At 49.3% G+C, this 23,654-nt stretch overlaps 1 protein-coding gene across 2 annotated transcripts in view; it reads left to right on the top strand.

The window, feature by feature from the left end:
- The window catches only part of ADAM19 (ADAM metallopeptidase domain 19), an 84,216-nt gene that overhangs the window by 34,870 nt on the left and 25,692 nt on the right, over positions 1 to 23,654 (top strand). For both annotated transcript variants that reach the window (XM_059699061.1, XM_059699060.1), the window contains exons 4-8: positions 1,679 to 1,757; positions 7,446 to 7,522; positions 16,931 to 17,123; positions 17,722 to 17,787; positions 23,309 to 23,380. In XM_059699061.1, coding sequence (XP_059555044.1) covers positions 1,679 to 1,757; positions 7,446 to 7,522; positions 16,931 to 17,123; positions 17,722 to 17,787; positions 23,309 to 23,380 — 487 coding nt within the window. The remainder of the gene's footprint in view (positions 1 to 1,678; positions 1,758 to 7,445; positions 7,523 to 16,930; positions 17,124 to 17,721; positions 17,788 to 23,308; positions 23,381 to 23,654) is intronic.

The following is a 23,654-nucleotide window of genomic DNA, read 5'->3' as shown; positions in this document are numbered from 1 at the left end:
GGCTCCCACCACCACCGCTGTACTGGCAGCCATCAGCCTGGCTTGTGGCTGAGCAGAGCTCCTCCCATGTGAGAGCGCCCTAACCACCAGAGGGCAGCTCCTGCATTGAGCATCTGCCCCCTGGTGGTCAGTGTGTATTATAGTGACCAGTCATTCCCAGTCCTTCTGCTGTTAGGGTCAGTTTGCATATTACCCTTTTACTATATAAGATAGAGGCCTGGTGCACAGGTGGGGGCCAGCTGGTTTGCCCTGAAGGGTGTCCTGGATCAGGGTGGGGATCCCGCTTGGGTGCCTAGCCAGCCTGGATGAGGGGATGATGGCTGTTTGCAGCTGGTCACACCCCCTTCAGGGTGGGGGTTCCCACTGGGGTGCCTGGCCAGTCTGGGTGAGGGGCTGAGGGCCGTTTTCAGGCTGGTGGGTGACTGAAGCTCCCAACCTCAGTCACCTTTTTTTCTTTTTTTTATTCTGGGATTTATTTACCTTCTATGGCTGTCACTGGAGCTGAGAGCCGGCTTTAGCTCTGAGGCTCGGCTCCAGCTCTGAGACCTCGGCTGCTGAAAGCATGTATCTGGGTTTGTTTAGCTTCTATAATTGAAACACTGTTGCAACTCCAGCTCTGAGACCCGGCTGGCTGAAAGCAGGTTTCTGGGGATTGTTTAGCTTATATAATTGCAACATGGTTGCTTAGAGTACAGCTCAGAGCTGGGCAGTGGCAGGCAGGGAACCTTGGTTTCCTCCATCACTAGAGCAAGCAAGCCTCCTGTTCGCTTCAGCTGCCTGGCTGCCGGCCGCCATCTTGGTTGGCAGTTAATTTGCATATCGCCCTGATTAGCCGATGGGAAGTGTGTCAGAGGTATGGTTAATTACCATTTTTGTCTATTATTAGATAGGAGATGTGTGTGTGTGTGTGTGTGTGTGTGTATATAATTTTTTACTTTTAGAGAAATTCTAGGAACCTTGCTTGGTGTTGCCTTTCCTTTGGTGAGATATTCTTAACCTCAGCTTCAGGCAGTCTGTAGTAAGAGAGAAACCAATGTCTAATTTTAGAAAAGAATTTATTAGAAGGGTAACACACAGGAGTACCAGGTCTCAGGAAATCTGAACCACTAGGTCTCAGAAAGGACAGGCCAAGCCAGACTCAGGAATCCATGCAGCAGGAACAAAGGAACAGATGAATTGCTCCCATCTGTTCAGCTTTTGCGGCATTATTCCATTGGCTTAGCTTGGATCATGGCCACCCTTGGCAAGGCTAGGGAGGACACCTGGATTGACAGTCTCACCAAAACATGCAACAGGGGAGAGGTATTTCCTTAAAGAAAAATTGGTGTGCTGATCCTTCCTTGGATGCAGTGGTAGAAAAATCAATCCAGGTAAATTTTGAGTTATGTGTTTGCATGTGTGTTCCCAGGACCCAGAAAAAGTTTAAGATCACTGCTTTAGTCTGTTGACTCCATCTGGTGGTCTGAACTCAATGATGACCCCCACAAATACAAAATTCATAGTAAACGCTTCCTCCTGGTTTTCTTTTAGTTTCTTAGTCCCTTTGGTCACCCCATTTCTCCTACACTGAGATGTGGGGGATAGTTCTGCCTGCTTCAGTTAGAATGGCCAGCCATAGTTCCCAGGAGGGTGGAGTCCATCACCTCAGGAAACTAATGTCTTTTCTTATTCTTCACAGATACCTTTTTGCTCCAACCTACACAGAAACGCATTATACTCCGAGTGGCAACCCTCGAACCACCACGCTGAAATCCGAGGTAAGTTCCGGTCAACAAATAGCTACCAAACAACTGCCCTCCCTGGCCCCACCCCTGGGAAGTGAGGAGACAACAGTGGGACTGGATGGAGATGTCCCTCCTCCAAAGCGATTGTTTCCCCTGACTGAAGACCAAGGGAGCCAGCAGGAGAGGCCAAGTGCGAACCTGTTGTTTCCTACATGCGCCCTTTCCTTTGATGGCTAAAGTGGTCAATTTTAGGATAATTGCATCTGATTAAAATTGGTATAAATCACCATGAAGCATACATTTTACTTGCTTTATATTAATTACTCATTAACAGAAGCTTAAGCAAAAGGAGTGATTTCTGGTAATCCTGTCATCTCACCCAATCAGAAGTCTAATTATTCCTTTTTCATTTGGATCTGTAAGGTTTTGTAGTCTGCTAAGGTTTTTGTAGTCTCTTTTTTTAAAAATACATTTTATTGATTTTTTTACAGAGAGGAAGGGAGAAGGATAGAGAGTTAGAAACATCGATGAGAGAGAAACATCGATCAGCTGCTTCCTGCACACTCCCTACTGGGTATGTGCCTGCAACCAAGGTACATGCCCTTGGCCAGAATCGAACCTGGGACCCTTGAGTCCGCAGGCCGACGCTCTATCCACGGAGCCAAACCAGTTAGGGTTGTAGTCTTTTTTAATGTGACTTTAGGTTATGAAGATTTTCTTATTTTGCTTCTATATCCATATTGGGTATTTTTCCCCTCAAAGTAGTTTTTCAGTACAGATGTTTGCACGAAGATTTGTCATTTAAAAAATGGTTTTTCAGATGGATACATTTTAGTTGGCTTCACAACCCACTGGTGAACATTGAAGGTAGTGAATCATGCCCATTTCATGGTTTGCTTGCTCTTCCTACCAGGGGGCCCATTAAAGCAGCAGTTCTCAACCTGTGGGTCGCAACCATCGGAAAACACATATAGCATATCAGATATTTACATTACGATTCATAACAGTAGCAAAATTACAGTTACGAAGTAGCAACAAAAATAGTTTTATGGTTATGGGTCACCACAACATGAGGAACTGTATTAAAGGGTCGTAGCATTAGGAAGGTTGAGAACCACTGCAAAGTCATAGGCTCAGAGCAGAGGTTCTCAATCAGGAGTGATTTTGTTTTCAATCATCCATTTACTTAAACTTTTGTTGATATGCGGGTAACTAACACGAAGCAAAGAAAATATGCTTCACGATGATTTATACCAATTTTAATTCAATGTAATTATCATAAAATATACTATTTGTTTGTTTGACCATCTGAGCCAGCAAAGGAGGGGGCACTCGGCCATGTCTGGGGACAGTTTTGATTGTCATGGCCAAGAGGTGGATGCTATTGGCACCTAAAAGGTAGAGCCAGGGATGCTGCTAACCTACAACACAGGACAATCTCCCCTTTCCCCCCAGGGAATTACCTGGCCCTGAGTGTCACTAGTGCCCAGGTTGAAACGCTGGGTTGCAGTGACCCTTCTCAGACTCTGGGCTGATGGGATGGGCTGAAGGAGAAGGGAAGATGGACTCTGGCAGGGGACATAATGGACTTGAGTGGCACGTAGAGACGGGAGATGTGGCGTGAAGACAGCAGCACAGGCCACTGTCAGTCATTACCAACTCGGTTACTTTATCAGATTACCCTTGAATGACAAAAGGAACATCAGATGTGTGGTAGCAGGTAGCAGGCAAGTTGACTGTGTCTTTTTATCTTTGGGGAGGCTGTCCAGCTGTGGTGTGTCCATACATATTCTTCAATGCCCCTTGGCTAAAAGTCTTTCCTTCCTTAAGATTTCTGTTCTCCGCCTTGGGGGAGACCGGGAGGGCACAGGCGTGCCTCGAAAGCCCTAGCCATGCCAACCTCACAAAGCACCCTCTTCTGAGTTGGGCTCTGCATTGATATACCAGCAGCTCAAGAATGGGTCTTAGTGCACAAGTTTGCCGTGACCTCATGCTTCCTGCTATGAAAGCCCCTCAGGGTGGCCCTGTCCGGCCGAGGAGCTGAGAAGGAATGAGATGACTTCATGACTGTTCATTTACTTGCTCTTTGTGCTCTCAGAATTAGGCAGAGAACCAGCCCTCCATCCCAGAATGCCCCTCTTCCTAAAGGTCTTGCTGACCCAAGTATGGCAGAAGTTATTGTTTTCTTACATCGCCTGCTACAGCAAAGCCCCACCCTGCCCCATGGGGCTCCCAGTCAGCTTTTTTATTTGGGAGCTGAAGACTCAAAGAGAAGTGGGAATAGAATGAACCATTTAGCTGCATTTGACCCAAAAGTTGAGGACCACACTCTACTACCAAACTTGGCCTGGGGCAGCGGGAGTTCTGGGAACCTTATCAAATTCATCGGCCGGGCCTCCAGGCTGTAGGCTACAGCCCTAATCTAGGTCAGATCGCTGGGGGAATGGGTCTGTGAATATGTTCCAATAGAAAGAGTTACAGCGTTTGGGGTCTAAAGCCAGGGTTTTAGTTTTGGCTTTAGCTATTTGACCTTAAACAACCCTTTTGACTACACTAGTGTTGAATTTCTTCTTCTGAAAATTAGATATGCTAAGATCCGACTCTCAGGGCTGTGGAAGGGTAGGATGAAGCACTGATTTTATGGGAATTTATAAACATCTCTTGCAAAGCCACATTTTACACATGAGGAAATTGAGAGAGGAGAAAAAGTACCATGCTTCAGTTCAGATAACCAGCAAATGGCAAGGCTGAGAGACTAGACCTCAAGTTTCCATTGGTGCTAGAAGATCATAGTTTTGACAAGTTAATTGGTATGCACTTTGCTGGGAGAGGCAGAGCATGGAGTCTGAAGTCAGCCTGCTGGGGTTTTAATCTTCATTCTGCTGTGTGGCCTGTGAATGACAAAACCTCCCCAACCTTTAGTTTCCCTTTTTTAAAAAAATGGGAGTAGTATATCTACCCCATAAGGCTTTGTAAGTTGTTTAACCGGTAGTAAAAGCTGGATGAATGTGATCCCTTGTTACTAACGCTGAATGGCAGGCGTTACTACAGTACACCTGCGACGTCATGTGTGAAAGCCCTTGGGAAATGTAAGGCATGCTACAGGTCAGTAGGGATGCTGTTTCAGAGAGCACCAGGCAGTGAGCAGGTCCTATGGGAGGAGGTACCAGGACTGTCATGCCCAGCACTGGCTCTGAGTTCTCTTTATATTTCTGAACTTCTTGACTCTCCATCACTCCAGTATCTGTGAGCCCCATTTACTCCCTACAGGCTCAGCCCCCTCTTCTACCCACAAATGATCCTGGGTTGTGGAGTCCATGGCCTTGTTGCTGAGTTCTAAGGACCAGGTTTAGAACTTAAACGCTGACAATGTGCCTCCAGGTTTCAGAAGAGCCAGGGGCGGGGGGTGGAGGGGGGGTAGTGGAGTAGTGAGAGATAGGTGGAGAAGCCATGTGGCACGCTGGCATTTGAGAGTAGATGGACTCCTGGCTGGAAGGAGGGTCGTGCCCACCTTCCCTCTTTCACCGATGCTGCAGGATGTCCCTGGTGCAGTGGCTTTCCTTTGTGCCCCACTAAAGGTCGGGATCTGACTTGTTTCAAATCCTTAACTGCCTCCTCCTGACTGCCTGGGCATGAGTGGGGGAGGAGCCACCCTACGGGTAGCAGATTGTGTCTGAGCAGGTGACAGAGCACCGGACTGAGATTGACCCTGAGTGGAGTGCCAGCTTGGCCCTCCCACTGTGACCTGGCTGCATGGCTCAGCTGGGCAGGGCATAGAATTGGCACAGCACAGGCCAAAGATTCAACCCATTGCGGGCTTCCCGCGCCCTCGAGGCCACATTCTGCCTTTGACAAAGGATCACTAATGTTTATTCCCGGGCCAGTAACCTTGCATTCACCTCCGGAGTTAGCACTTGAGGTCAGACAGAGGTTGTGCAATTGTTCACATAGCTGGTCGGTATGGAGCTTGCATTTAAACCTGGCCTGAATGCTCAAGTTTAATTATTAGGCTATTAATTAAATAGCCCTGGGCAGGAGATGGAGCCAGAGAAGATAGAGAATGGGTGGAATGGGTCGCTGTCACCTACGTCACATGTTCCTTGCTGGGTACCAAGGAACACCCTGCTGGTGGATTGCGGGGACTGCTCCCCCGCAGGGTGTTGTGGTGAGTGGGGGAGGAAGCTTCCAGCAGCTACATCATTTATATCCTTCCTAACACCTACCTGTTCAGGACCTGGCTCTGCCCTGGGGGTTACCTTCTCTCTCTTCTGACCAGCTTCTCTCTCTCAACCGTTTGGGAAGGAGCTTGTAGCGATGGCCCTTTGTTACCACCCTCACTGTGCCCAGGACAGTCCCCGTTCGCACCCTCTGTCTGGTTTGCACCCTCTGTAGCCCTCTCAGCAGTGTCCTGGTTTGCCTCCTAAATGCTCTGGTTGCCCTACTTATAAACCCCTCTGCTGGCATCTCCAACCTTTATTTCGAGCCACTCTTCCTGGTTTGTAATTATATCTCTGTGTGGCTTTTTCGTGAAGATTGGCTCTCACCAGACCGTGAGTCCCACTGAAGCTGGAGCGCTGTTTGTTCATTGTTGTGTCTCTGGGGCCTCACCCGGGGCCTGGCACACAGCAGTGCTCCACAGATGTTTATAGTCACGGAGGAATCCAGCTGGGTTGGGAGGCCACATGGCCCTGAGACACACTGACTAGAGAGCAGCATCGGGCCTCTGGCGTCCACGGATGTAGGTGCCAAGTTCAGGCACGCAGGGATTCAGGGAGGTACAGAAAAGCTGGGTCTCTCCATTTCCTAGGGCTGCTGTAACAAAGCACCATGAACTTGGAGGTTAAAACAACAGAAATGGATTCCCTCATAGTTCTGGAGGCTAGAAGTCCAAAATCTAGGTGTCGGCTGGGCCACGCTCCCTCTGTAGTCTAGGGAAGAATCCTTCCTGGCCTCTTTCTAGCTTCTGCTGGCCCCTGGCCACCCTTGGTGCTCCTTGGCCTGTAGCTTCATCACTCTAATCCCTGCCTCTTCTTAAAAGCACACCAGTCTAGTATCACTTCATCTTAACTTAATTACATCTGCAAAGTTCCTCTTCCAAATATGACCACATTCTGAGGTTCTGGGTAGACATGAATTTGGGGGGGACACTCTTCAACCCTATAGAGCAGGGTGGGGAACTGTTTTCCTGCCAAGGGCCATTTGGACATTTATAACATCATTCGTGGGCCATACAAAATCATCAACTTAAAAATTAGCCTGCTATATGTGGTCAGACATTTCATTAACTTACCCCTAATGACTTGGCAGGGCCAGACCAAATGATTTCACGGACCTTATACGGCCTGAGGGCTGGACGTTCCCCACCCCTGCTACAGGGGGTCACAGGTGCCTCTAGCGGGGAGGCAGGCTCTTCAGAAGCCAGTGTTCCTGTGGCCAATATCATGGAAAGAACTCTGCACTGGCTCGGAACTCCTGGTCCCGCACTAGCAGAGGGACCTGCGGCAAATCTCTGTGCTCCTCTGAGCCTCAGCTTCTTCGTCTGTTCATTGGGGACGGTGACATCTGCCCCATCCCACCTCCCAGGACTATGATGAGGATCAAGTAAAATGGAGGCTTGGAAAGCTGTCCGCAGGTTGTCAGGTTAGGCTACAAATACGATCCTCCGTGACCTTCACGGGACGTTAACATTGCTGGGCCTTGACCTCCCTTTCTCCTGGCTAGGATCACTGCTTTTACCACGGGACGGTGAGGAAGGCGGAGGAGTCCAGTGTCACGCTCAGCACCTGCCGAGGAATGAGGTAAGAGGCCCTGACAGTGCCGGGGGACACCTGGCTCTCTCCCAGGAGTGGGATTCTCAGGACAGCAGGGCCGGCCTTGGGCAGGGGCCTGGAGAAGCCGTCCCTTGGGTGTGCATGCAAGCCAGTTGTGAGAAGGGCCGAGCTTGGGAATGAACTTGAGGCTCTTGGGTTTCAGTGATACTCAGGGATGATGAAGCATCGGAGCAGGAGAGGGTCGACTGCCCCTGAAGAGACAGTTGGCCGTACTCAAGATCCCAAGAGGGGCTTGCTGTGCATGCCTGTGTGAGTGCATGCGTGCGTGCGTGTATGCATGTATGGGGCGGGGGGTGGAGGGCATACCGAAAGCACAGGGGTCAGTCAGGAGGCAGCGGGAGAAAGGGAGATGTGGCAAGAGTCTTTTTTGTGGCTTCTGCAGGAAGAAACAGGCAAGGCTTGGGATTAGTTTCAATAATTTCCGTGGGATCTGGGGCTCAGGGGCTGTCCCTAGTTGTCTGGAACCTGGCCTGGGGTGAACAGGGCAGGGGGATAGTGGCCCAGAGGATGAAAGCCACATTTGAAACGCATGCTCACTGGCGAGTTTACTGTCTCAAAGAATTGGCTAACCCTGGGAGCAGATGTCAAAGCATCAGAATGTAGAATATAAATGATGGGGTCCACACACTTGAAACTGAGTTGGAGCATTTATTCCCACTTCCGCTTTGCTCTTCTCTGGTAGAGTACTTATAGGTGGCAAAAATATGAAATAGGCAGTAGTGAAAAGAGAGGACGGGAAGAGAAAGGAGAAGCAAGGGTAATGTTCAAGACAGAAAGTCAACTGAAAAGTTCCGCCTAGGAGGCATGTGGGAGAGAGAGTGACTCTTCATTCTCTGGGTCAGACTACCTGGGTGTGAGCCAGTGGCCCTTTACCTGATGGGTGGCCTTGGGTCTTGATGGTCTGTCTCATTTGTAAAATGTGGATAAAGGGACTATATTCCTAGTGTCATCCTCATTAGATGGGTTAATAGATACCTAATGTGTACAACTGGCTGTCACATAGGAGCACCCAGTCACCTCCTCGATCCTTGCTTCCTGGGTATGGCTTGCAGAGGGCCAGTGTCACCTGGGAGCGGGTTCAGTAGGCAGTGTCTCTGGTTCCACCGAGACCTACTGGGTTATAATCTGCATTTTACCAACATCCCCCAGTGTGCCCAGTACAGTTTGTCCCTGAGAATGTAGGCTCCTTGACAGTACAAATTCTATCTCCAGTGTCTGTTTCTTCAGCCTACCTGAGTGCTTTGCATATAGTAGGACCTGTACATGTATATTGAAGTAGTAAATACCACTTGTTTAGACTCTTCCCACACTCCCTTTCTTTTGGAAAAGAGATGATCTGAAAATTTAATTACCTGTTTTTTTGTTTTAATATATATATATTTTTTATTGATTTCAGAGGTAAAGGGAGAGGGAAGAGAGAAATATCAGTAATTAGAGAGAATCATTGATTGGCTGCCTCATGTACACCCCCTACTAGGGATTGACCAGGAATCGAACAGTGATCTCCTGGTTCACAGATTAATGCACAACCACTGAGCTATACCAGTCAGGCTAATTTCCTGGGTCTTAATGTGATATCTGTACCTAATGTGTTGATACACTGTCTCTATGGAAAAAGAAAAGAAAAAGCCCTGATGTGTAGCATCTGCCAATATGCTGGTAAAGCTATTCCCACCATGAGCAACTTAAAGCAGACAGCATGACGATACTGTAGGCAGAATTGGGAAGATATGCACATGACTGCCTCTTACGATCCAGTAGGTTTTTCCACTGTGTACCCTTCTTCTCTGTCAACTGATTCATTCAATAATTGTTTCTTTTATTCAGCATATTAGTAGTGAGTGCTTGCTCTCTGCCCATGCCCTACACAGATGGTGGAAAGACAGGCATTGAAAAGTACTTTTCTCAGTTTTCTCTTCTGTAAAATGGGCATCAATGACTGGCACGGTAGAGAATGAGATGTGCTATGTTAACTGTACAGGCATACGCAATTATTGTCGTCTTACACCATTTTATGACAGTGAAACTGCTCAGATTTACCTAGGCCCACATGCAAATGCAAGGCTGCAGATCCCACGTGCTTGTTTATAAATTGGACCATGTCTGCTCTGTAGGGCTTCGTGGTGAGTCAGCCAGAGGGAATTAGGCAGGAAACAAGCTTTGGCTGGGCCATAGCAGTGGCCTCCAGTCCCCCTACTCAAGTGTCTTGGTTGAGCCAACCGGCCTCCCGGTGGTGTTTACAGGCCCAGCCAAGGCCACCTGCAGTCCGCAAGTAAACAACCGTTTTTCCCAAGAAGCAGGAAAGGGAGCATGCAGGTGTGACTTGCATCTCTCCGCCTCTTCCTCTGTCCCTTTGGTCTGGAGTGGTGGGAAGTTGGCTTGGCCTCTTGTAAATCATTCCCGCAGCCAAGCCGACAGGGGGAAACCGGGTGAGCCGCCCATGTGTTTCTGTTTTGCATGCTTCCCTCTGGTGGGGTCCACCCGCCTTCCTTTCCCAGCCGTCTCTCTGCACACCTTAAGCAACCAAGGGTGACTGTGGACTCGACTGATTTAAGAGCTGGAGACTCATGCCAGATGGCTCCATTCGGACTCGGGAAGGAGCAGCTGCGGCAGCTGCAGCCTTCAGACCCGTGTAACACTCAAGTCCCCCACCCCGACCCTGGCTCATACAGCGATGTCGCAGTGGAAAAATCTTTTAGCAATTGAGCTTCTCCTGGAAACATGCTTCTGTGATTGGAGAAAGTAGGTAGGGCTTATACCAAGTGGATTCTTCAGATACAGAGGAATTCAGCTGAGTTTCTAGATGGTTGCTAGGCCCCCCTCTTCCCTCCAACCAGTTCTTTGAGCTACTTCAATTGAAGAAGTAATATACGACCATAGTAAAAAAAAAAAATCAGATAGTACAAGAGTGTACAATGAAAGGTAGGTCTCTTACCCCGAATTTACAGAATCTTCCCTTCTAAGAGGGCATGGTTATCAGTGTCCTGTGTTTCCTGTTAGAAATATTCCTTGCAAAAAAAGAACGTAGATATGTAACGAAGTGCTTTTGTCATCTTATTTGGGCCACTGACCCCTTTGAGAATTGAGTGGAAGCTATGGATACTTATAAACTACACCCCCAAAATGCTACAGCATTTTGTTACGAATGTCGGGTCTCCATACCCATCAAGTCTGTCTCCAATGAAGAGCTCATCCTCTAAATGTCCACAGGATGCTTGGCAAACTAACACAGAGTAGAAATGTAAGGAGCGATGGTTATTTGTGAAGAAGTCTAGGCAGCATGGGGTGGAAATGTTCTTGATTGAACCTGTGGGATGTGGGAGGCACTGCGTGTGTGTGAGTGTGTGTGTCCCTAGCTCACTGTCTGTCAGGAGGAGAGATATTGACTCCAGTAAAAATATTTTTTAAAATTTGATTGGTCAACTTATTTTTAAAGAAACTGCTTATTAAGAATTGTCATTACATAATTAATTAGTGTGCCAAACATTCAAATAATGCAGAAGTGTAAAATGAAAAACGTGAAAGTTCTTTCTTCTGTCCACCCTTTCAACCAATCCCATTCCCCACCTGTAATCACTGTTGGGTATATATATAATTGAAATATATAATTGTGTGTATATCGTATGCATGTTATACATATATATTATTTTTTAATCCAAATGAGATTACCCCATACTTACCATTCTGTAATTTTTTCCATTTAACAAACAAATATTTAAAATAAGTAGAAATCACAAAGTTTACATAGCAAATTCTGTAGAATTAATAGATGACCTCAAATGTTCCATACTTATCTATCCACATCTTGTCCTCATGAGTTGTACTCTATAGTCAAACAATTTCCTTAAACTGATTTGATTTCTTTTTCTTTTTTAAAATTGAATTCATTGGGGTGACATTAGTTAATAAAATTAATATAGATTTCAGGTGTACAATTCTATAATAATTATCTGTATATTGCATTGTGTTCACCACCCCAAGTCAAGTCTCTTTCCATCATTTAATTTTGTTTCAATTTAACATTATGTGTTAGGCATACATAGATCTATCTAATTCTTTTAATGGCTGCATAGTTTCTTATGTACTAATTTCTGGTATAGTTTCTTATGTACTAAAGTCTGTCAAAAACACACAGTAGGTCATCTGGAGTGATCTATTTGATGCATTACTCTTATAGCAGACCCGTCCTCAAAACTCTAGGACCCACACTCACTGTGGTTGGACTCCAGTTCCGTGTGAGACAGGATGAACAGAAGCGTATGCATGGGAAGGGTGCATGACAGCCTGGAAGGCACCTGAGTTTCTGATCTGGCTCCACACCTCCTGCCATGTTATCTCTGAGCTTTCCTTTCCCTATTTCATTTTCTCCTTAGCTTTGTCTTGGTGGGGCTGGTGCCTCCCTGTGGTCCTTACTCTGTTCTATAGATGGTGCCCAGGAGGCCGCTGAGTCCTGGGGGGGGGTTGGGGATGGTGTCTGGGCCCCGCCACAGGCAATGAGTCTGGTCAGGAAACGTGGGATCTGCCCCCTGCCCCAACAGTAACTTACTACTCGGGCAAGTTCCTTTTTCTCTGGGCTTTGGTTCCTCTCACCTGATAACGGAGGGTAGACCAGACCACTTCCTTCAGCGTTGGAAGTTCTGCTCTGCAGAGAGAGTGGGCAGAATCTCAGGGAGGTGGCACCTGGACAGAAGGAGGTGGCTCATAAGCAGACAACCAGTCCATACCGGCCTGCCTCTGCTGAAGAGCGGCAAAGCCCGTTCTCCTTTGAATACCTGGCCCTCCTTATGCAGAATGGATGGTAAGCGCTACCTCTGAGTCAGGCGCAGAGTAGGTCCTCATAGGGAGTACCATGAAATTGTGACATGTGTAGACGGGAATCAGACAATTCCTGGTTCAAAACCTGACAGTTTGCTTCAGTTCTCCGGCCTCAAATTTTCTTACCTGTAAAATGGGAACAATAGTGACATCACTGGGTGATGGGTGCAATCTCCTTGAGAGCGGGGACCTTTTTTCCCATCGTGCTGCATCCCCAGTGCCTGGAATAGTTCCCGACAATTGTAGGTTCTCCATACACATGCGTCAAACGGCTATCAAATAAAATGCTCTGTGCCCCCCCCTGTGTAATATATGCTATTCTTTTTAATGTTACGTTGATTGTTAGTAAACATTGCCTATTCCGTCAATTATAGCAACCGTGGGAGATGGGCAGCGTTGTTGAGTGACTTACCACACAGCTAGGAGATAGCAGAGCCAGAGTTCGAATCCAGACGTGCCTCACCCCAGGCCATGCTCTTCACATGTGCCACCCCGGGGTGAGCACATCACCTGTCTGCCTCCTTTCCTCCCTTCTATGCCACCTTTGAAGCTCCTCCTAACTCCTTCTCACTTGGATGCAAATTGGGGTTAAGGGGGAGGAAGGAAGGGGTAATAGGGAGATTACCTCCTAGGGCCGCTGGGGATGTAGGGAGGCAGGGTGTGTCCTCTTGGGTTTAGCTCTGAATGGACAAGTTCCCCGGAAGCAGTCTTGCTTAGCTCCTTGAAGGATGCCAGTGGACCAGTCCTGCAGTCACTCAGGGGTCAAACCCCAATCGGCTGCTGTCAGCCTGCCCTGCCCTGCCCTGCCCTGCCCTGCCAGGGTTCCTCTGTTCAATTTCCTTTGTATCAAGCGCTTAGCAATGAGGGATAGGATGGGGAGCAGAATGGAGAATAGCTTGTGAGGTCCCAGCCACCGGGCCCCCTCCCATGCCCCTGGTGAAACTCAGCCATGCTTATATTTAGCAAATTAGATCAACCGAGGCTGCTGGAAGGATAAACAATTGGTGAGTGTTCACAGGAGGGCAGTCAGCAGGACCTGAGGGTGGTGATGGGGGAGGACTCCAGGAACTAGATTCTTAGAAATCCCCTGCTGTCAAAGCTGGGGTTGGCTGTGAGGTGCTGGGACTTGTGCCAGCCTCTCCCCCGACCCCGGGCAGTCTGGGAGGATTGCAACTGTGACATGGGGTGAGTCACCAGGGGCTACAACGGGGGGGGGGGGGGGGGGGAAGAGAGGGCCACAGAGTCCTATTGTTGGGAGGACTTCCAGTGTCCTTCTGAGCCTGTGTTTCTCAGATTGTCATCTGCCCTCTCCCTGAGACAGAATTGCTAGGAGCTTTGTGAGAGCTGCGCCCCTGCTGCACAGCCCGGGCTCCAGGCTGCAGTCCCGAGTGTGGCTGTGCAAGGAATTACTGTGGGACTTGTTACGTTCCAATACCCAGGCTTGTAGAATCCAACATTCCTACATTTGTGTTTATAATGTACTCCGTAGGATGTTCTAGTATAGAACTCTGCGAGCTCTGATCCTAGCAAACTCTGACCCATAGGTTTGGAACTCACTGCTGGAGACAGCGTAGAGGTTAAGGGCATGGTGTCCAGAATCTACCAGACCTTGAATCTTTGGCCCCAATCTCATAAGAGCTTGTTACTTAATCTCTCTGGGGCTCAGTTTCCTCGTCTATAAAATGGGACCCATGATGGTACCTCATGGCGTTGATGTGGGAATGAAATAAGAAAGATGGTGTCTTCAGATGGGCCGGCTGGGGGTGCTGGTGCCCGACATCTGTAGCCATCTGTAATCTGGGGATACCTTTCTGACCCACCCACTCTACAGTGCCATGGTTAAGGTCGTGGGAGCTGGAGCCAGACTGCTTAGGTCCTTGCTACCTGTGTGAGTTTGGGTTGGTTATTTAACCTCGCTGAGTCTTAGTTTTCTCATTTGCACAATGGGGATAATGTTTGTAAGGATCATGGAAGCTGGTGTGCTGAGTAAAACACTCAGCACAGTGCCTGGCCCTTAGCAAAGGCTCACTCATTTATAATCACCGTGATCATTAATGTTCACCCTGCACTAACCTTTGGCATCATCTCTGTCCACTTGGCCCAGAGGCCTATCCAAGTGATGCCCCGTCAGCTCCTCTGGAACTTGCCCCAATCCCTACCTGGAACTTTCCATTCACCGGGTGTTATCTCCACAGCCCAACCTGACCGACACACTGGCATTAGCTGGTCTGTGGTCCAGCCCTCTGTGTTTGCAAAGTTCATAGCCATCGGGGGAAACTGAGGTGACGGGAAGGGCTTTGGTCAGCCGAGATGAGAGATAGTTTGGGAACAGGATGCCCGTAGCAGCTCTGCCCTGTGCCCTTTCCTGTCTGGGGTTGGGAGCGGATGTGACCCTTGCTCTTTGCCCCATTCCCACCCCTAGCTGTCCAGGGAGCACCTTGGGTGTCCCACCAGCGGGCAGCTGCAGATAGCTCTGGGACTGCTGTGTCAGCCTGGGCGAGGCCGCCTGGAAGCCGCCAGGCTCCGGACCCGGAATGAGGTCAGGCAGGGACGGTTCCAGGAAGGGCTGCTGCTGATCAGTCTGGCGTGTCTCTCCTGAGAGCATCACAGGCTCTCCCCAAAGGGCAGAACCTGGGTGGGGTCGTGAGGCGCTCGGGTGGGGCTGGAAGCCAACACAGCTGAAGAGAGAGGTCCTTTGAACTTGGAGTGGCAAAGACTGACGTGGAGATCATTTAACTTGTGCGTTTTCTGGATGGATGAGAGCCTGAGGTTTTGGAGTACATGAAATGCTGTCGGGGCCCCTGGGCTCAGTGCTGGGTTTCTTCCCCCTCGGAGTCCTGGGTGCATTCCCTTGTAGTCACGTCACTGCATCAAGGATGGCAAATGGGCTTCTACTCATTCTTGCATTGATTATTTTAAGTTCTTTTAATCCTCACCCAATGATATGTTTTTATTGATTTTAGAGAGACAAGGGAGGGGGAGGGAGAGAGAGAAACATCAAATGGTTGCCTCCCGTACATACCCTGCCTGGGGATGGAACCTAAAACCTGGGTATGTGCCTTGACCTGGAATCAAACCTGTGACCTTTTGGTGTATGGGACGATGCTCCAGCCACACTGGCCAGGGCTACTCACCCTTCCACCGATTATTTGCAATAGTGATCCATAATAAGTCGTAGCACTCTTTCTCACCTCACTGATGCAGCCCTTCAGGCAGCTGCGTCCAATGCACCAGTGTTGGGTGATGAAACCTTGCTGTCTCTGTTATGTACCGTAGTGATTCACTCCCATGTCCAGACCCCAGGCTCCGAGAGGGCAGGCACTTTGTCTGTTTTGTTCGCTATGCCATCTTCAGCAACTAGCAGGATGCCTGGCCCATAGCAGGGGCTCGGGAAATATTTGTGGAATGAATGTCTGCCCCCCAGTGGGCTGCAAATTACTCGAAGACAGGGATCATGTCTAGATTACATCTAGTACAGAGTAAGGGCTCAGTGAGTAAATATAATGAACAAATATATCTTTATTCTGCGTTCAAAGCTAGTGTCTGTAATCAAGAGAAAGAGTAGACACACATTCTTGGTTGTGGATGTCACTTTACCAAAGAGCTGCCTTGCTGACATGGGCAAGTTGGGGCTAGAAGGAATGCCATTGGTGATGCCTCCAACTCTGGTTTCCAAGGACAAAGATACTTGTCATCCCATTTAATCATCCCAAGAGTCCCCACGAGTTAGTAAATTACCATTTGCACTTGCACCTGGGAAAACTGAAGCTCAGAATTATTTAAGAGAGCCTGTGGAAGAGCATTTGGCAATTTCATGTTGGAGCTAAGACCAGGACGTGGGTCTCACCTCCAGGCCAGTGTTCTTCCTCTGGTCAGCATACCATCTTCTACTGAGTCCATAAAGTTTTGACCTATGACTTACCATATGCCGTATTTGGGTTTGGGAAGCTTTTTGGAATCCTGGTCCTACCACATTTGTAACTATTAACCATGCCTGATCCAGCCTTTTTAGAACCTTTGAGCTTCTCTGTGATAAGCTTTAGTACCTGAAAATGTATACCACGTTTACACACATGCACATTTCTCTGGAGAGGAAGTCTGAGCTTGCCTCAGCTTTTCGCCAAAGGGTGCATGACTCCATAATAAGGTTAAGAACCAGTGGTTAGCCCTGGCCCTTGTGCATAGTCGCTAGAGCGTTGACCCATGCACTGAAGAGTCGCAGGTTCTATTCCCAGTCAAGGGCATGTACCTGGGTTGCAGGTTTGATCGGCAGGACACTGTGGGAGGCAACCCATCAATGTGTCTCTCTCACATCTATGTTTCTCTCTCTCTCTCTCTCTCTCTCTCTCTCTCTCTCTCTCTCTCTCCCCCTCCCTCCCTCCCTTTCACTTTCTCTAAAAATCAATGGAAAAAATATCCTCAGGTGAGGATTAACAAACAAAAAGAACCAGTGATCACAACCAACTGTGCCATTTTGCATGTGGGGAAACTGAGTCCTGAGCAAGGGACTTTTCCAGGGCCTCAGTCTTTAACCAGAGATTCTGTTTATCCTATTGACAGAGGACTGATTGTGGTGAACAGTAACCTCAGCTACATCATCGAGCCCCTCCCCGACAGTGGGGGCCACCACCTTATTTACAGATCTGAACATCTCAAGCTGCCTCCCGGGAACTGTGGGTTCGAGCACTCTGGAAACACCAGCAGGGACTGGGGCTTTCAGTTTACAAACCAGATCAAGAAACGACCTCACCGGGTGAGTTCTCGGTGCGGGAGTTACCTCGGGATAGGCTTGTCCCCTCTGAGGGCCCTTACTTTGGATCCAGGGGTAATTCTGAAGTCAAGGGAGATGGCTAAAAGGAGTAAATAGCTTTTTCTTTCATTCTGAGTCATTGTTGGGTGTGGGTTACCCTTGTATTTGATAGAATAGTGCTTTGGGGAAAACACTACTACATCTAAAATACTCTGAGATGCTAATTTCAGAAACTTCACAATGTGAGGGGGAAAGACCTATACTTCCCGTTTTTGAATAGCCTCTTAACCTGATGCCCAAAGCGTTTGTTTACTTATAGAGGTAGGTGGTTTAAATGGTTTGGGGGAACTTGATGTCAGCATGTCCCACACACAGTGTGTTGGCCTCTGACCTTCCTGGACTAGAGGACAGGACCCAGTGTCCCAGAGCAACTACCCGGTGGTACCCAACATGGCAGGCGGAGGGGGCACTGAGGGGGGTGGTGACCAAGGCTGGAGCTGGCCCACGTGCCCACGTACAAAATTAAACTAGCACCACTGTTTTGAAATGAGGCCACGTCACCATTTCTACGGGCTCTGATGCACTTGTCTCTCCTTCCCAGATAAAAAGGGAAGACTTGAACTACATGAAGTACGTGGAGCTCTACATCGTGGCTGATTCTGCGGAGGTAAGGGGGAGGCAGCGGCTTTCAGCAGAACTGCTCTTTTAATAGCTCCCATCCCACGCTTCCAACTGCTTTGGGGGAATGCCGAAGCACTCGTCTTTCTCCCGTTCGTCATAGGATTTTGACCTTAACTCTGACCAAGGGCTCTTTTGGCTGTTTTAAACATGGTTGGAGGAGAAAAACAAGGAAAGTCTCTTCTAGCCTGATACATTCATCAGATAAAAAAAACAACAACAGTGCAATTGCATTAATGGGATTACCATTTCTTAAACTGGGTCTGAGGACTTCTAGGTTTTGGTGCTTATTCTTGGGGAGTCTGTGAATTCTCTATAGAAATTTAAAAAACAATTTTTATTTTTTTTTTTGGCACAGATAATAGGTGTATTCTGAGTCATCAGACTTAATACAGTTTTCTTGCCCATTTTTATAATCAGGTTAGCACTAAATGAAAACCCGAAGCTGTGGTTCCCAAAATGTAGTCCCTGGACCAGTGGTATCGGTAGCACCGGAACTTGTGAAAAATGCCAATTCCTGGGCTGTACCCTAGAACTACTGCATCCTGAGCTGTGGGGCTGGGGTCCAGCAATCTGGGTTTTAACAAGCCCTCTGGGTGATTCCAATACACAGGCAAGTTGGAGAGCTACTGATGCAAAGGACTGGCTGTTTGGCCTTTACTTCCATATTTCTCAAACTAGGCAGGCTCTCGCAGGCCTTGACCTTTAAGATGTGATGGACACTCATCTCTCTCTTTCATTTCCTTTATTCATCCATGATGTCTCGATTCTCTCTTATGTGCCAATCATAGCGCTCACAGAGCTTGGCCCCAAGAGATATAGACAGACCTGCCCCTGGAGTCACAGAGCTGACAACACCAACAGGGAACTGCATACTGGTTCCAGGCGTGGTAACTGCTAGGATGTTCCGTTGCAGAGGATTAGAAATGCAGACAATGAGGGTTCCAACACGGTGGCTTTGGAAACTGGCAAAGCTTCTCCAAGGTGCTGAGGTTGAAGTTGACACCCTAAGAATGGGTTCAAGCCCCAGTGCTCCTATTTGCCCAAATTCGCCATATTTTACCTCCAGTTCTCACTTTATGTAGCGACTTGACCACATAGCTAAGCACATCTTCTGGGCATGGAAAACAGGAGCATCTGAGCACTCACTGGGCTCTACGCTCGCTGCGTGCTCGCCTGGGGCTCCCTGAGGCCGAGGCTTATCCAAGCTCCAGTCTGTCTCATACCCCGTCCAAGTGGTTTAGTTACCAGCTCCCCAGAGGGCCTCCTTCCAAGGCCGCTCTACCTGGTCCACAGTCCCAGAGCTCAGGTCCTGGAGGCAGTGCAGGGTAGTGGGAAGGACACTAGATTCCAGGCCGGACGACCTGCCTTCGGGGGTCAGTGGCAGGAGGAGGTGGCCTTGAGCTGTCCTAAAGGACAGGATGTTAACTGCGCGGAGAGGTGGAGGCGAAGGGCACTCCAGGCCCGGGAACATCGTGTTCTGCCTTGAGAAGAGTTTTGCTTTTTAATTGCTGTTGGTATTGGTTTTTAGCAGCCTCTTTTTCCCCTTTTGTTTTCCTTTCTGAAGACTGGTGTGTGTGTGTGGGATGGGGAACGGTGGGGTCAGGATCTAAAGCTGATGCAAAGGCCAGGGTCCCAGGGTTATGGGAGGCGGCAACCCTCACTGGCCCCTAGCGGGAGGGTTGCTGGAAGAGCTGAGCTCTTCTGACTCCAGGACATGTTTTCATTTTAACTTTGCATCTGAAATCATCCACTACAGTGTCATGAACCAGTTTTTTTCAGCCATAGAATCCTTTGTTCAGAGGAAAGCTCCTGGGACCCAGGAGTTAAGCATATAGAAACACAGCCACTCTATTGTAAAGGTGGGGGACCCCCCCCCCCCCCCCCCCCGCAGCCCTGCACTCTCCCCAGTGGAATCCTGGGCAGGGTTTTAAAACCCACTGGATGTGAGTCTCTGCAAGTCAGAGAAGCGGGGGCAGGGAAGGGATTGGGATTCTTTAGTCTCTTGACCTCCAGGGTCGCAGAAAATGCCCACAAGGAAAACTGGCTGCTCAGGGTGCCTTCAGGACTAAGGTGTCGGCTGGGCCGCCATCCTTTTTCAGAGGGGCTGCCTTCAGCAGCAGCCGGGCAGGCGTTCCTGACAGACAGGCGGCCATGCTGCCTGGGGAGTGCTGCCTGGAGACAGGAACTTGCTTATTTCTCAGGGTCCTGGGCTTTGAATGAGTCATGGGGAGGGGTGGAGTGGGGGATACAATAGGCCGGGCTGGTTCTCAGGCTCACAAGTCCCTCCCCCTCGCCGCCTCTCCCCCACTCCCTCTCCCAGCGGCCTCTTGGCCTCGGCCTCTGCAGGCAGAAATGTATTCCTGACAATTAATCTGAAAGGATGGGAAGGCAGGGAGGGAGAGGGCGGCCTTATCTGTGATTTACAACCTGGTGCTTAGACAGGCCAAGCTCCTCCTCTGGGCTGCACAGGGAGCAGAGACAGGGATAGTGCGCTGCTGTTGCTGCTGAGAGCGATGGAGAGGGAGAGGGAGGGGGAGGGGAGGGGGAGGGGGAGGGAGAGGGAGAGGGAGGGGGAGAGGGAGGGAGAGGGAGAGGGGGAGGGAGAGGGAGAGGGAGGGAGAGGGAGAGGGAGGGGGAGGGGGAGGGGGAGGGAGAGGAAGAGGGAGGGAGAGGGAGAGGGAGAGGGAGAGGGAGAGGGGGAGGGAGAGGGAGAGGGAGAGGGAGAGGGAGAGGGAGAGGGAGAGGGAGAGGGAGAGGGGGAGGGAGACAGAGAGGGAGAGGGAGAGGGAGAGGGAGAGGGAGAGGGAGGGAGAGGGAGTATTGTCAGCAGTAAAACTGACTAAGCAGCTGCTTGCTCCCTGGGTCTGGGTGGGAGCACCTGGGTGGGTCTCAGCTTATGTCCTCGGGCAAAATGGGAAATCCAGGAGAGGGAAGAGCAAGATGGGGTGTGGCAGAAGGGGCAGGACAGCTGGAAGAGCGGGAATGCCAAGAACTTGCATGATGCAGGCGGAATGTGAGGCCATTGGGAAAGGCCAGGCGACACACTGTGTTTTACTTTCTTATCACCTAGAAAGTATAAGGTTAAGACAGTCCTTTCTATAGATCAGGGGTCTGCAAGCTATAACCCATGGTCAAATCCAGCCCACACGTTTTTGTAAGCAAAGTTTTACCAGAACACTTCCATGCCTACTGCTGCGAGTATTGTCCATGGCTGAGCTAGAATGGCAGAGTTGAGTCGATGCAACAGAGACAATATGGATGCAAAGCCGGAAATAGTTACAGTCTGCCCATTTAAGAAAAAGTTTGCTGGCTCCTGCTTGAGACTTCTGGGTGATGTGGTACATTCCTTAAATGGTGGTGGTATTATCAGACAGTTGCTTGAAGGTAGGAGCAATCCTATATAATAAAAGGGTAATATGCAAATTGACCCTAACAGCAGAACAACTGGGAATGACTGGTCACTATGACACACACTGACCACCAGGAGGCAGATGCTCAATGCAGGAGATGCCCCCTGGTGGTCAGTGCGCTCCCACAGGAGGAGTTCTGCTCAGCCACAAGCCAGGCTGACGGCTGCCAGTATAGCGGTGGTGGTGGGAGCCTCTCCCGCCTCCTCAGCAGCGCTGAGGATGTCCGACTGCAGCTTAGGCCTGCTCCCCGCTGGCAAGTGGACATCCCCCGAGGGCTCCCGCGCTGCCAGAGTGATGTCTGACTGCCAGCTTAGGCCCAATCCCCCGGGGAGCGAACCTAAGCCAGCAGGTGGTCATCCCCCGAGGGGTCCAAGACTGCAAGAGGGTACAGGCCGGACTGAGGGACCTTCCCGAGTGCACAAATTTTTGTGCACCGGGCCTCTAGTATATTAGAAAGGCAATAAAATAGGACTGATTTTATAGTAAATATTCACTAAATCCTGCCACACTTTCTGTGCAGTGAGACCAATTTAGAAATGGGATGACTGTATAATGAGAAGCTTCAGGATTAACACCTCGTAAAGGCTAAGTCACAATGCCTGATACTGACTTGAACTCTTAGAAAACACTAGTGAAAGTGAGGTGATTGACAGTTCAGGTGAGTGACAGCTCCCAGGAAGCCCAGGAAAGTCAGTGCAGTGGAAGAATAGGAAAGGGCGGTTTTCTCCCCTGTGTCATGGCAGAGACACACCCATCACAACCAGTGAGTTTTGTACAGTGAATTGAATTCTCTTTCTCCAGCCCTTGAAGTCAACCTTGTTCTCCTATTCTCCAAATGAGAAGGCCTCCCACCAACTCACTGGGCCTTAGAAGAGGGACCGATCTGACCCCTGCCTTGGGTATCATCCAACTTAAAGCCACCAACCCAGGGGTTTCAACAGGGCTCTCAAGACAAGTACTGGTTGTCTTGAGAGTTTTACCTGGATGTCCTTTATTTCTTGTTTGGCTCTTCTTGCTGAAGGAGGTGGAGGAAGGGTGTGGAGGTTTGGAATTAAAGTAGCATATATAGTTGTGTACCCAAGGTAAATGAGCTAGGTACCCACATTCTGTGTAACAATGATAGCGGACAGGACATGCCCATCGCTTGCAAATTTAGGTCACTTGTGGCAGATTTTATCTTTACACGGCGAAGCTTTCCTTCATTGCAGCTGAAAGAGGCCGATCCTTTTGAAGCAGGAAGGATAAATGTGAGGCTGCATCCTGAAATGCCTTCTTCCTGGTACCCATGGCGGACATTTCCAGTCGGGCACCGCACTCTTTCCTGCCGAGCCCCATGCAGTCTCAGGATTCTTCTCACCGAAGAAGGCACTGCCAGTCCATCTGAGTGGCGTGCCAGACAAAGCCCGGGTCTTATGATCCTCGATACCAGCACTCGCTTTGTAGCGCTCCTGTGGCCATGATTTCTGTCCATGTTTTCTCAGTCCATTTCAGTTATATGCCCCTTCAATACAGAACCTGCCACTGCTGTTATTTCTGGCCCTCTCTCTGTTGTAACTGAAGCTCCTCTAGGCTAGGACCAGGATCTCACACCTATGCCAAGTCCAGTGCCTTGTGTAGAGCAGGCCGTCAGCAACAGTTTGACCACTGCTGATCAATCACATGAAAGGAGCCCTGTTGAAACCCCTGGGTCGGTGGCTTTAAGTTGGATGATACCCAAGGCAGGGGTCAGATCGGTCCCTCTTCTAAGGCCCAGTGAGTTGGTGGGAGGCCTTCTCCTTTGGAGAATAGGAGAACAAGGTTGACTTCAAGGGCTGGAGAAAGAGAATTCAATTCACTGTACAACCATAGCGTGCCTACTCTGTGCTGGGCACTGGTGGGTGGGGCTACCAGGATGGATGTGATCCAGCTCTGCTCTCCCTCAGCTTGACACTGTGTGTGTTGGGGGGGCGGGGGGGCGGGCGGGGAGACAGCTGTGTAAAAATGACTGCTCGTAGAAGATGGAAGCAAGTAAAAACTAGTTCAGAGACAAGTACTGGGCATGGGAGGGGTTATGCGAGTGGCCCTGGCGTCTTACCTAGTTCTGCTTGTCCCATTTAGTTTACCAAGAATGGACGAGATCTGGAAGCCACCAAAAACAAGCTCATCGAGATCGCCAATTATGTTGATAAGGTGAGACCAGGTGTGTACTTTGTGGGAACGGTGCCAGCACTCAGAGGACAGGCGAGCACATGGCCCCTGAGCTGCCTCGTGTGTCTAACGGACGGGCCGGCCCAGCCAGCCTCTGAGAGGGAACAGCAATGCCTCAGCGGCACAGGTGAACTCGAAGCTCAACTATGTGACCGGAGCCAAGTGACTCATCTTCTTTGGCTTGAAGTTTTGTTTTGTTTGGAATTGATAAAATAGAGGGGTTGGCCTAAATCAAGGGTTTTAGATAATTTTTCTT

The sequence above is a fragment of the Myotis daubentonii genome, chromosome 5, assembly GCF_963259705.1.
Source record: "Myotis daubentonii chromosome 5, mMyoDau2.1, whole genome shotgun sequence".
NCBI lineage: Eukaryota > Metazoa > Chordata > Mammalia > Chiroptera > Vespertilionidae > Myotis > Myotis daubentonii.
This window is presented reverse-complemented; position numbering and strand designations above follow the sequence as displayed.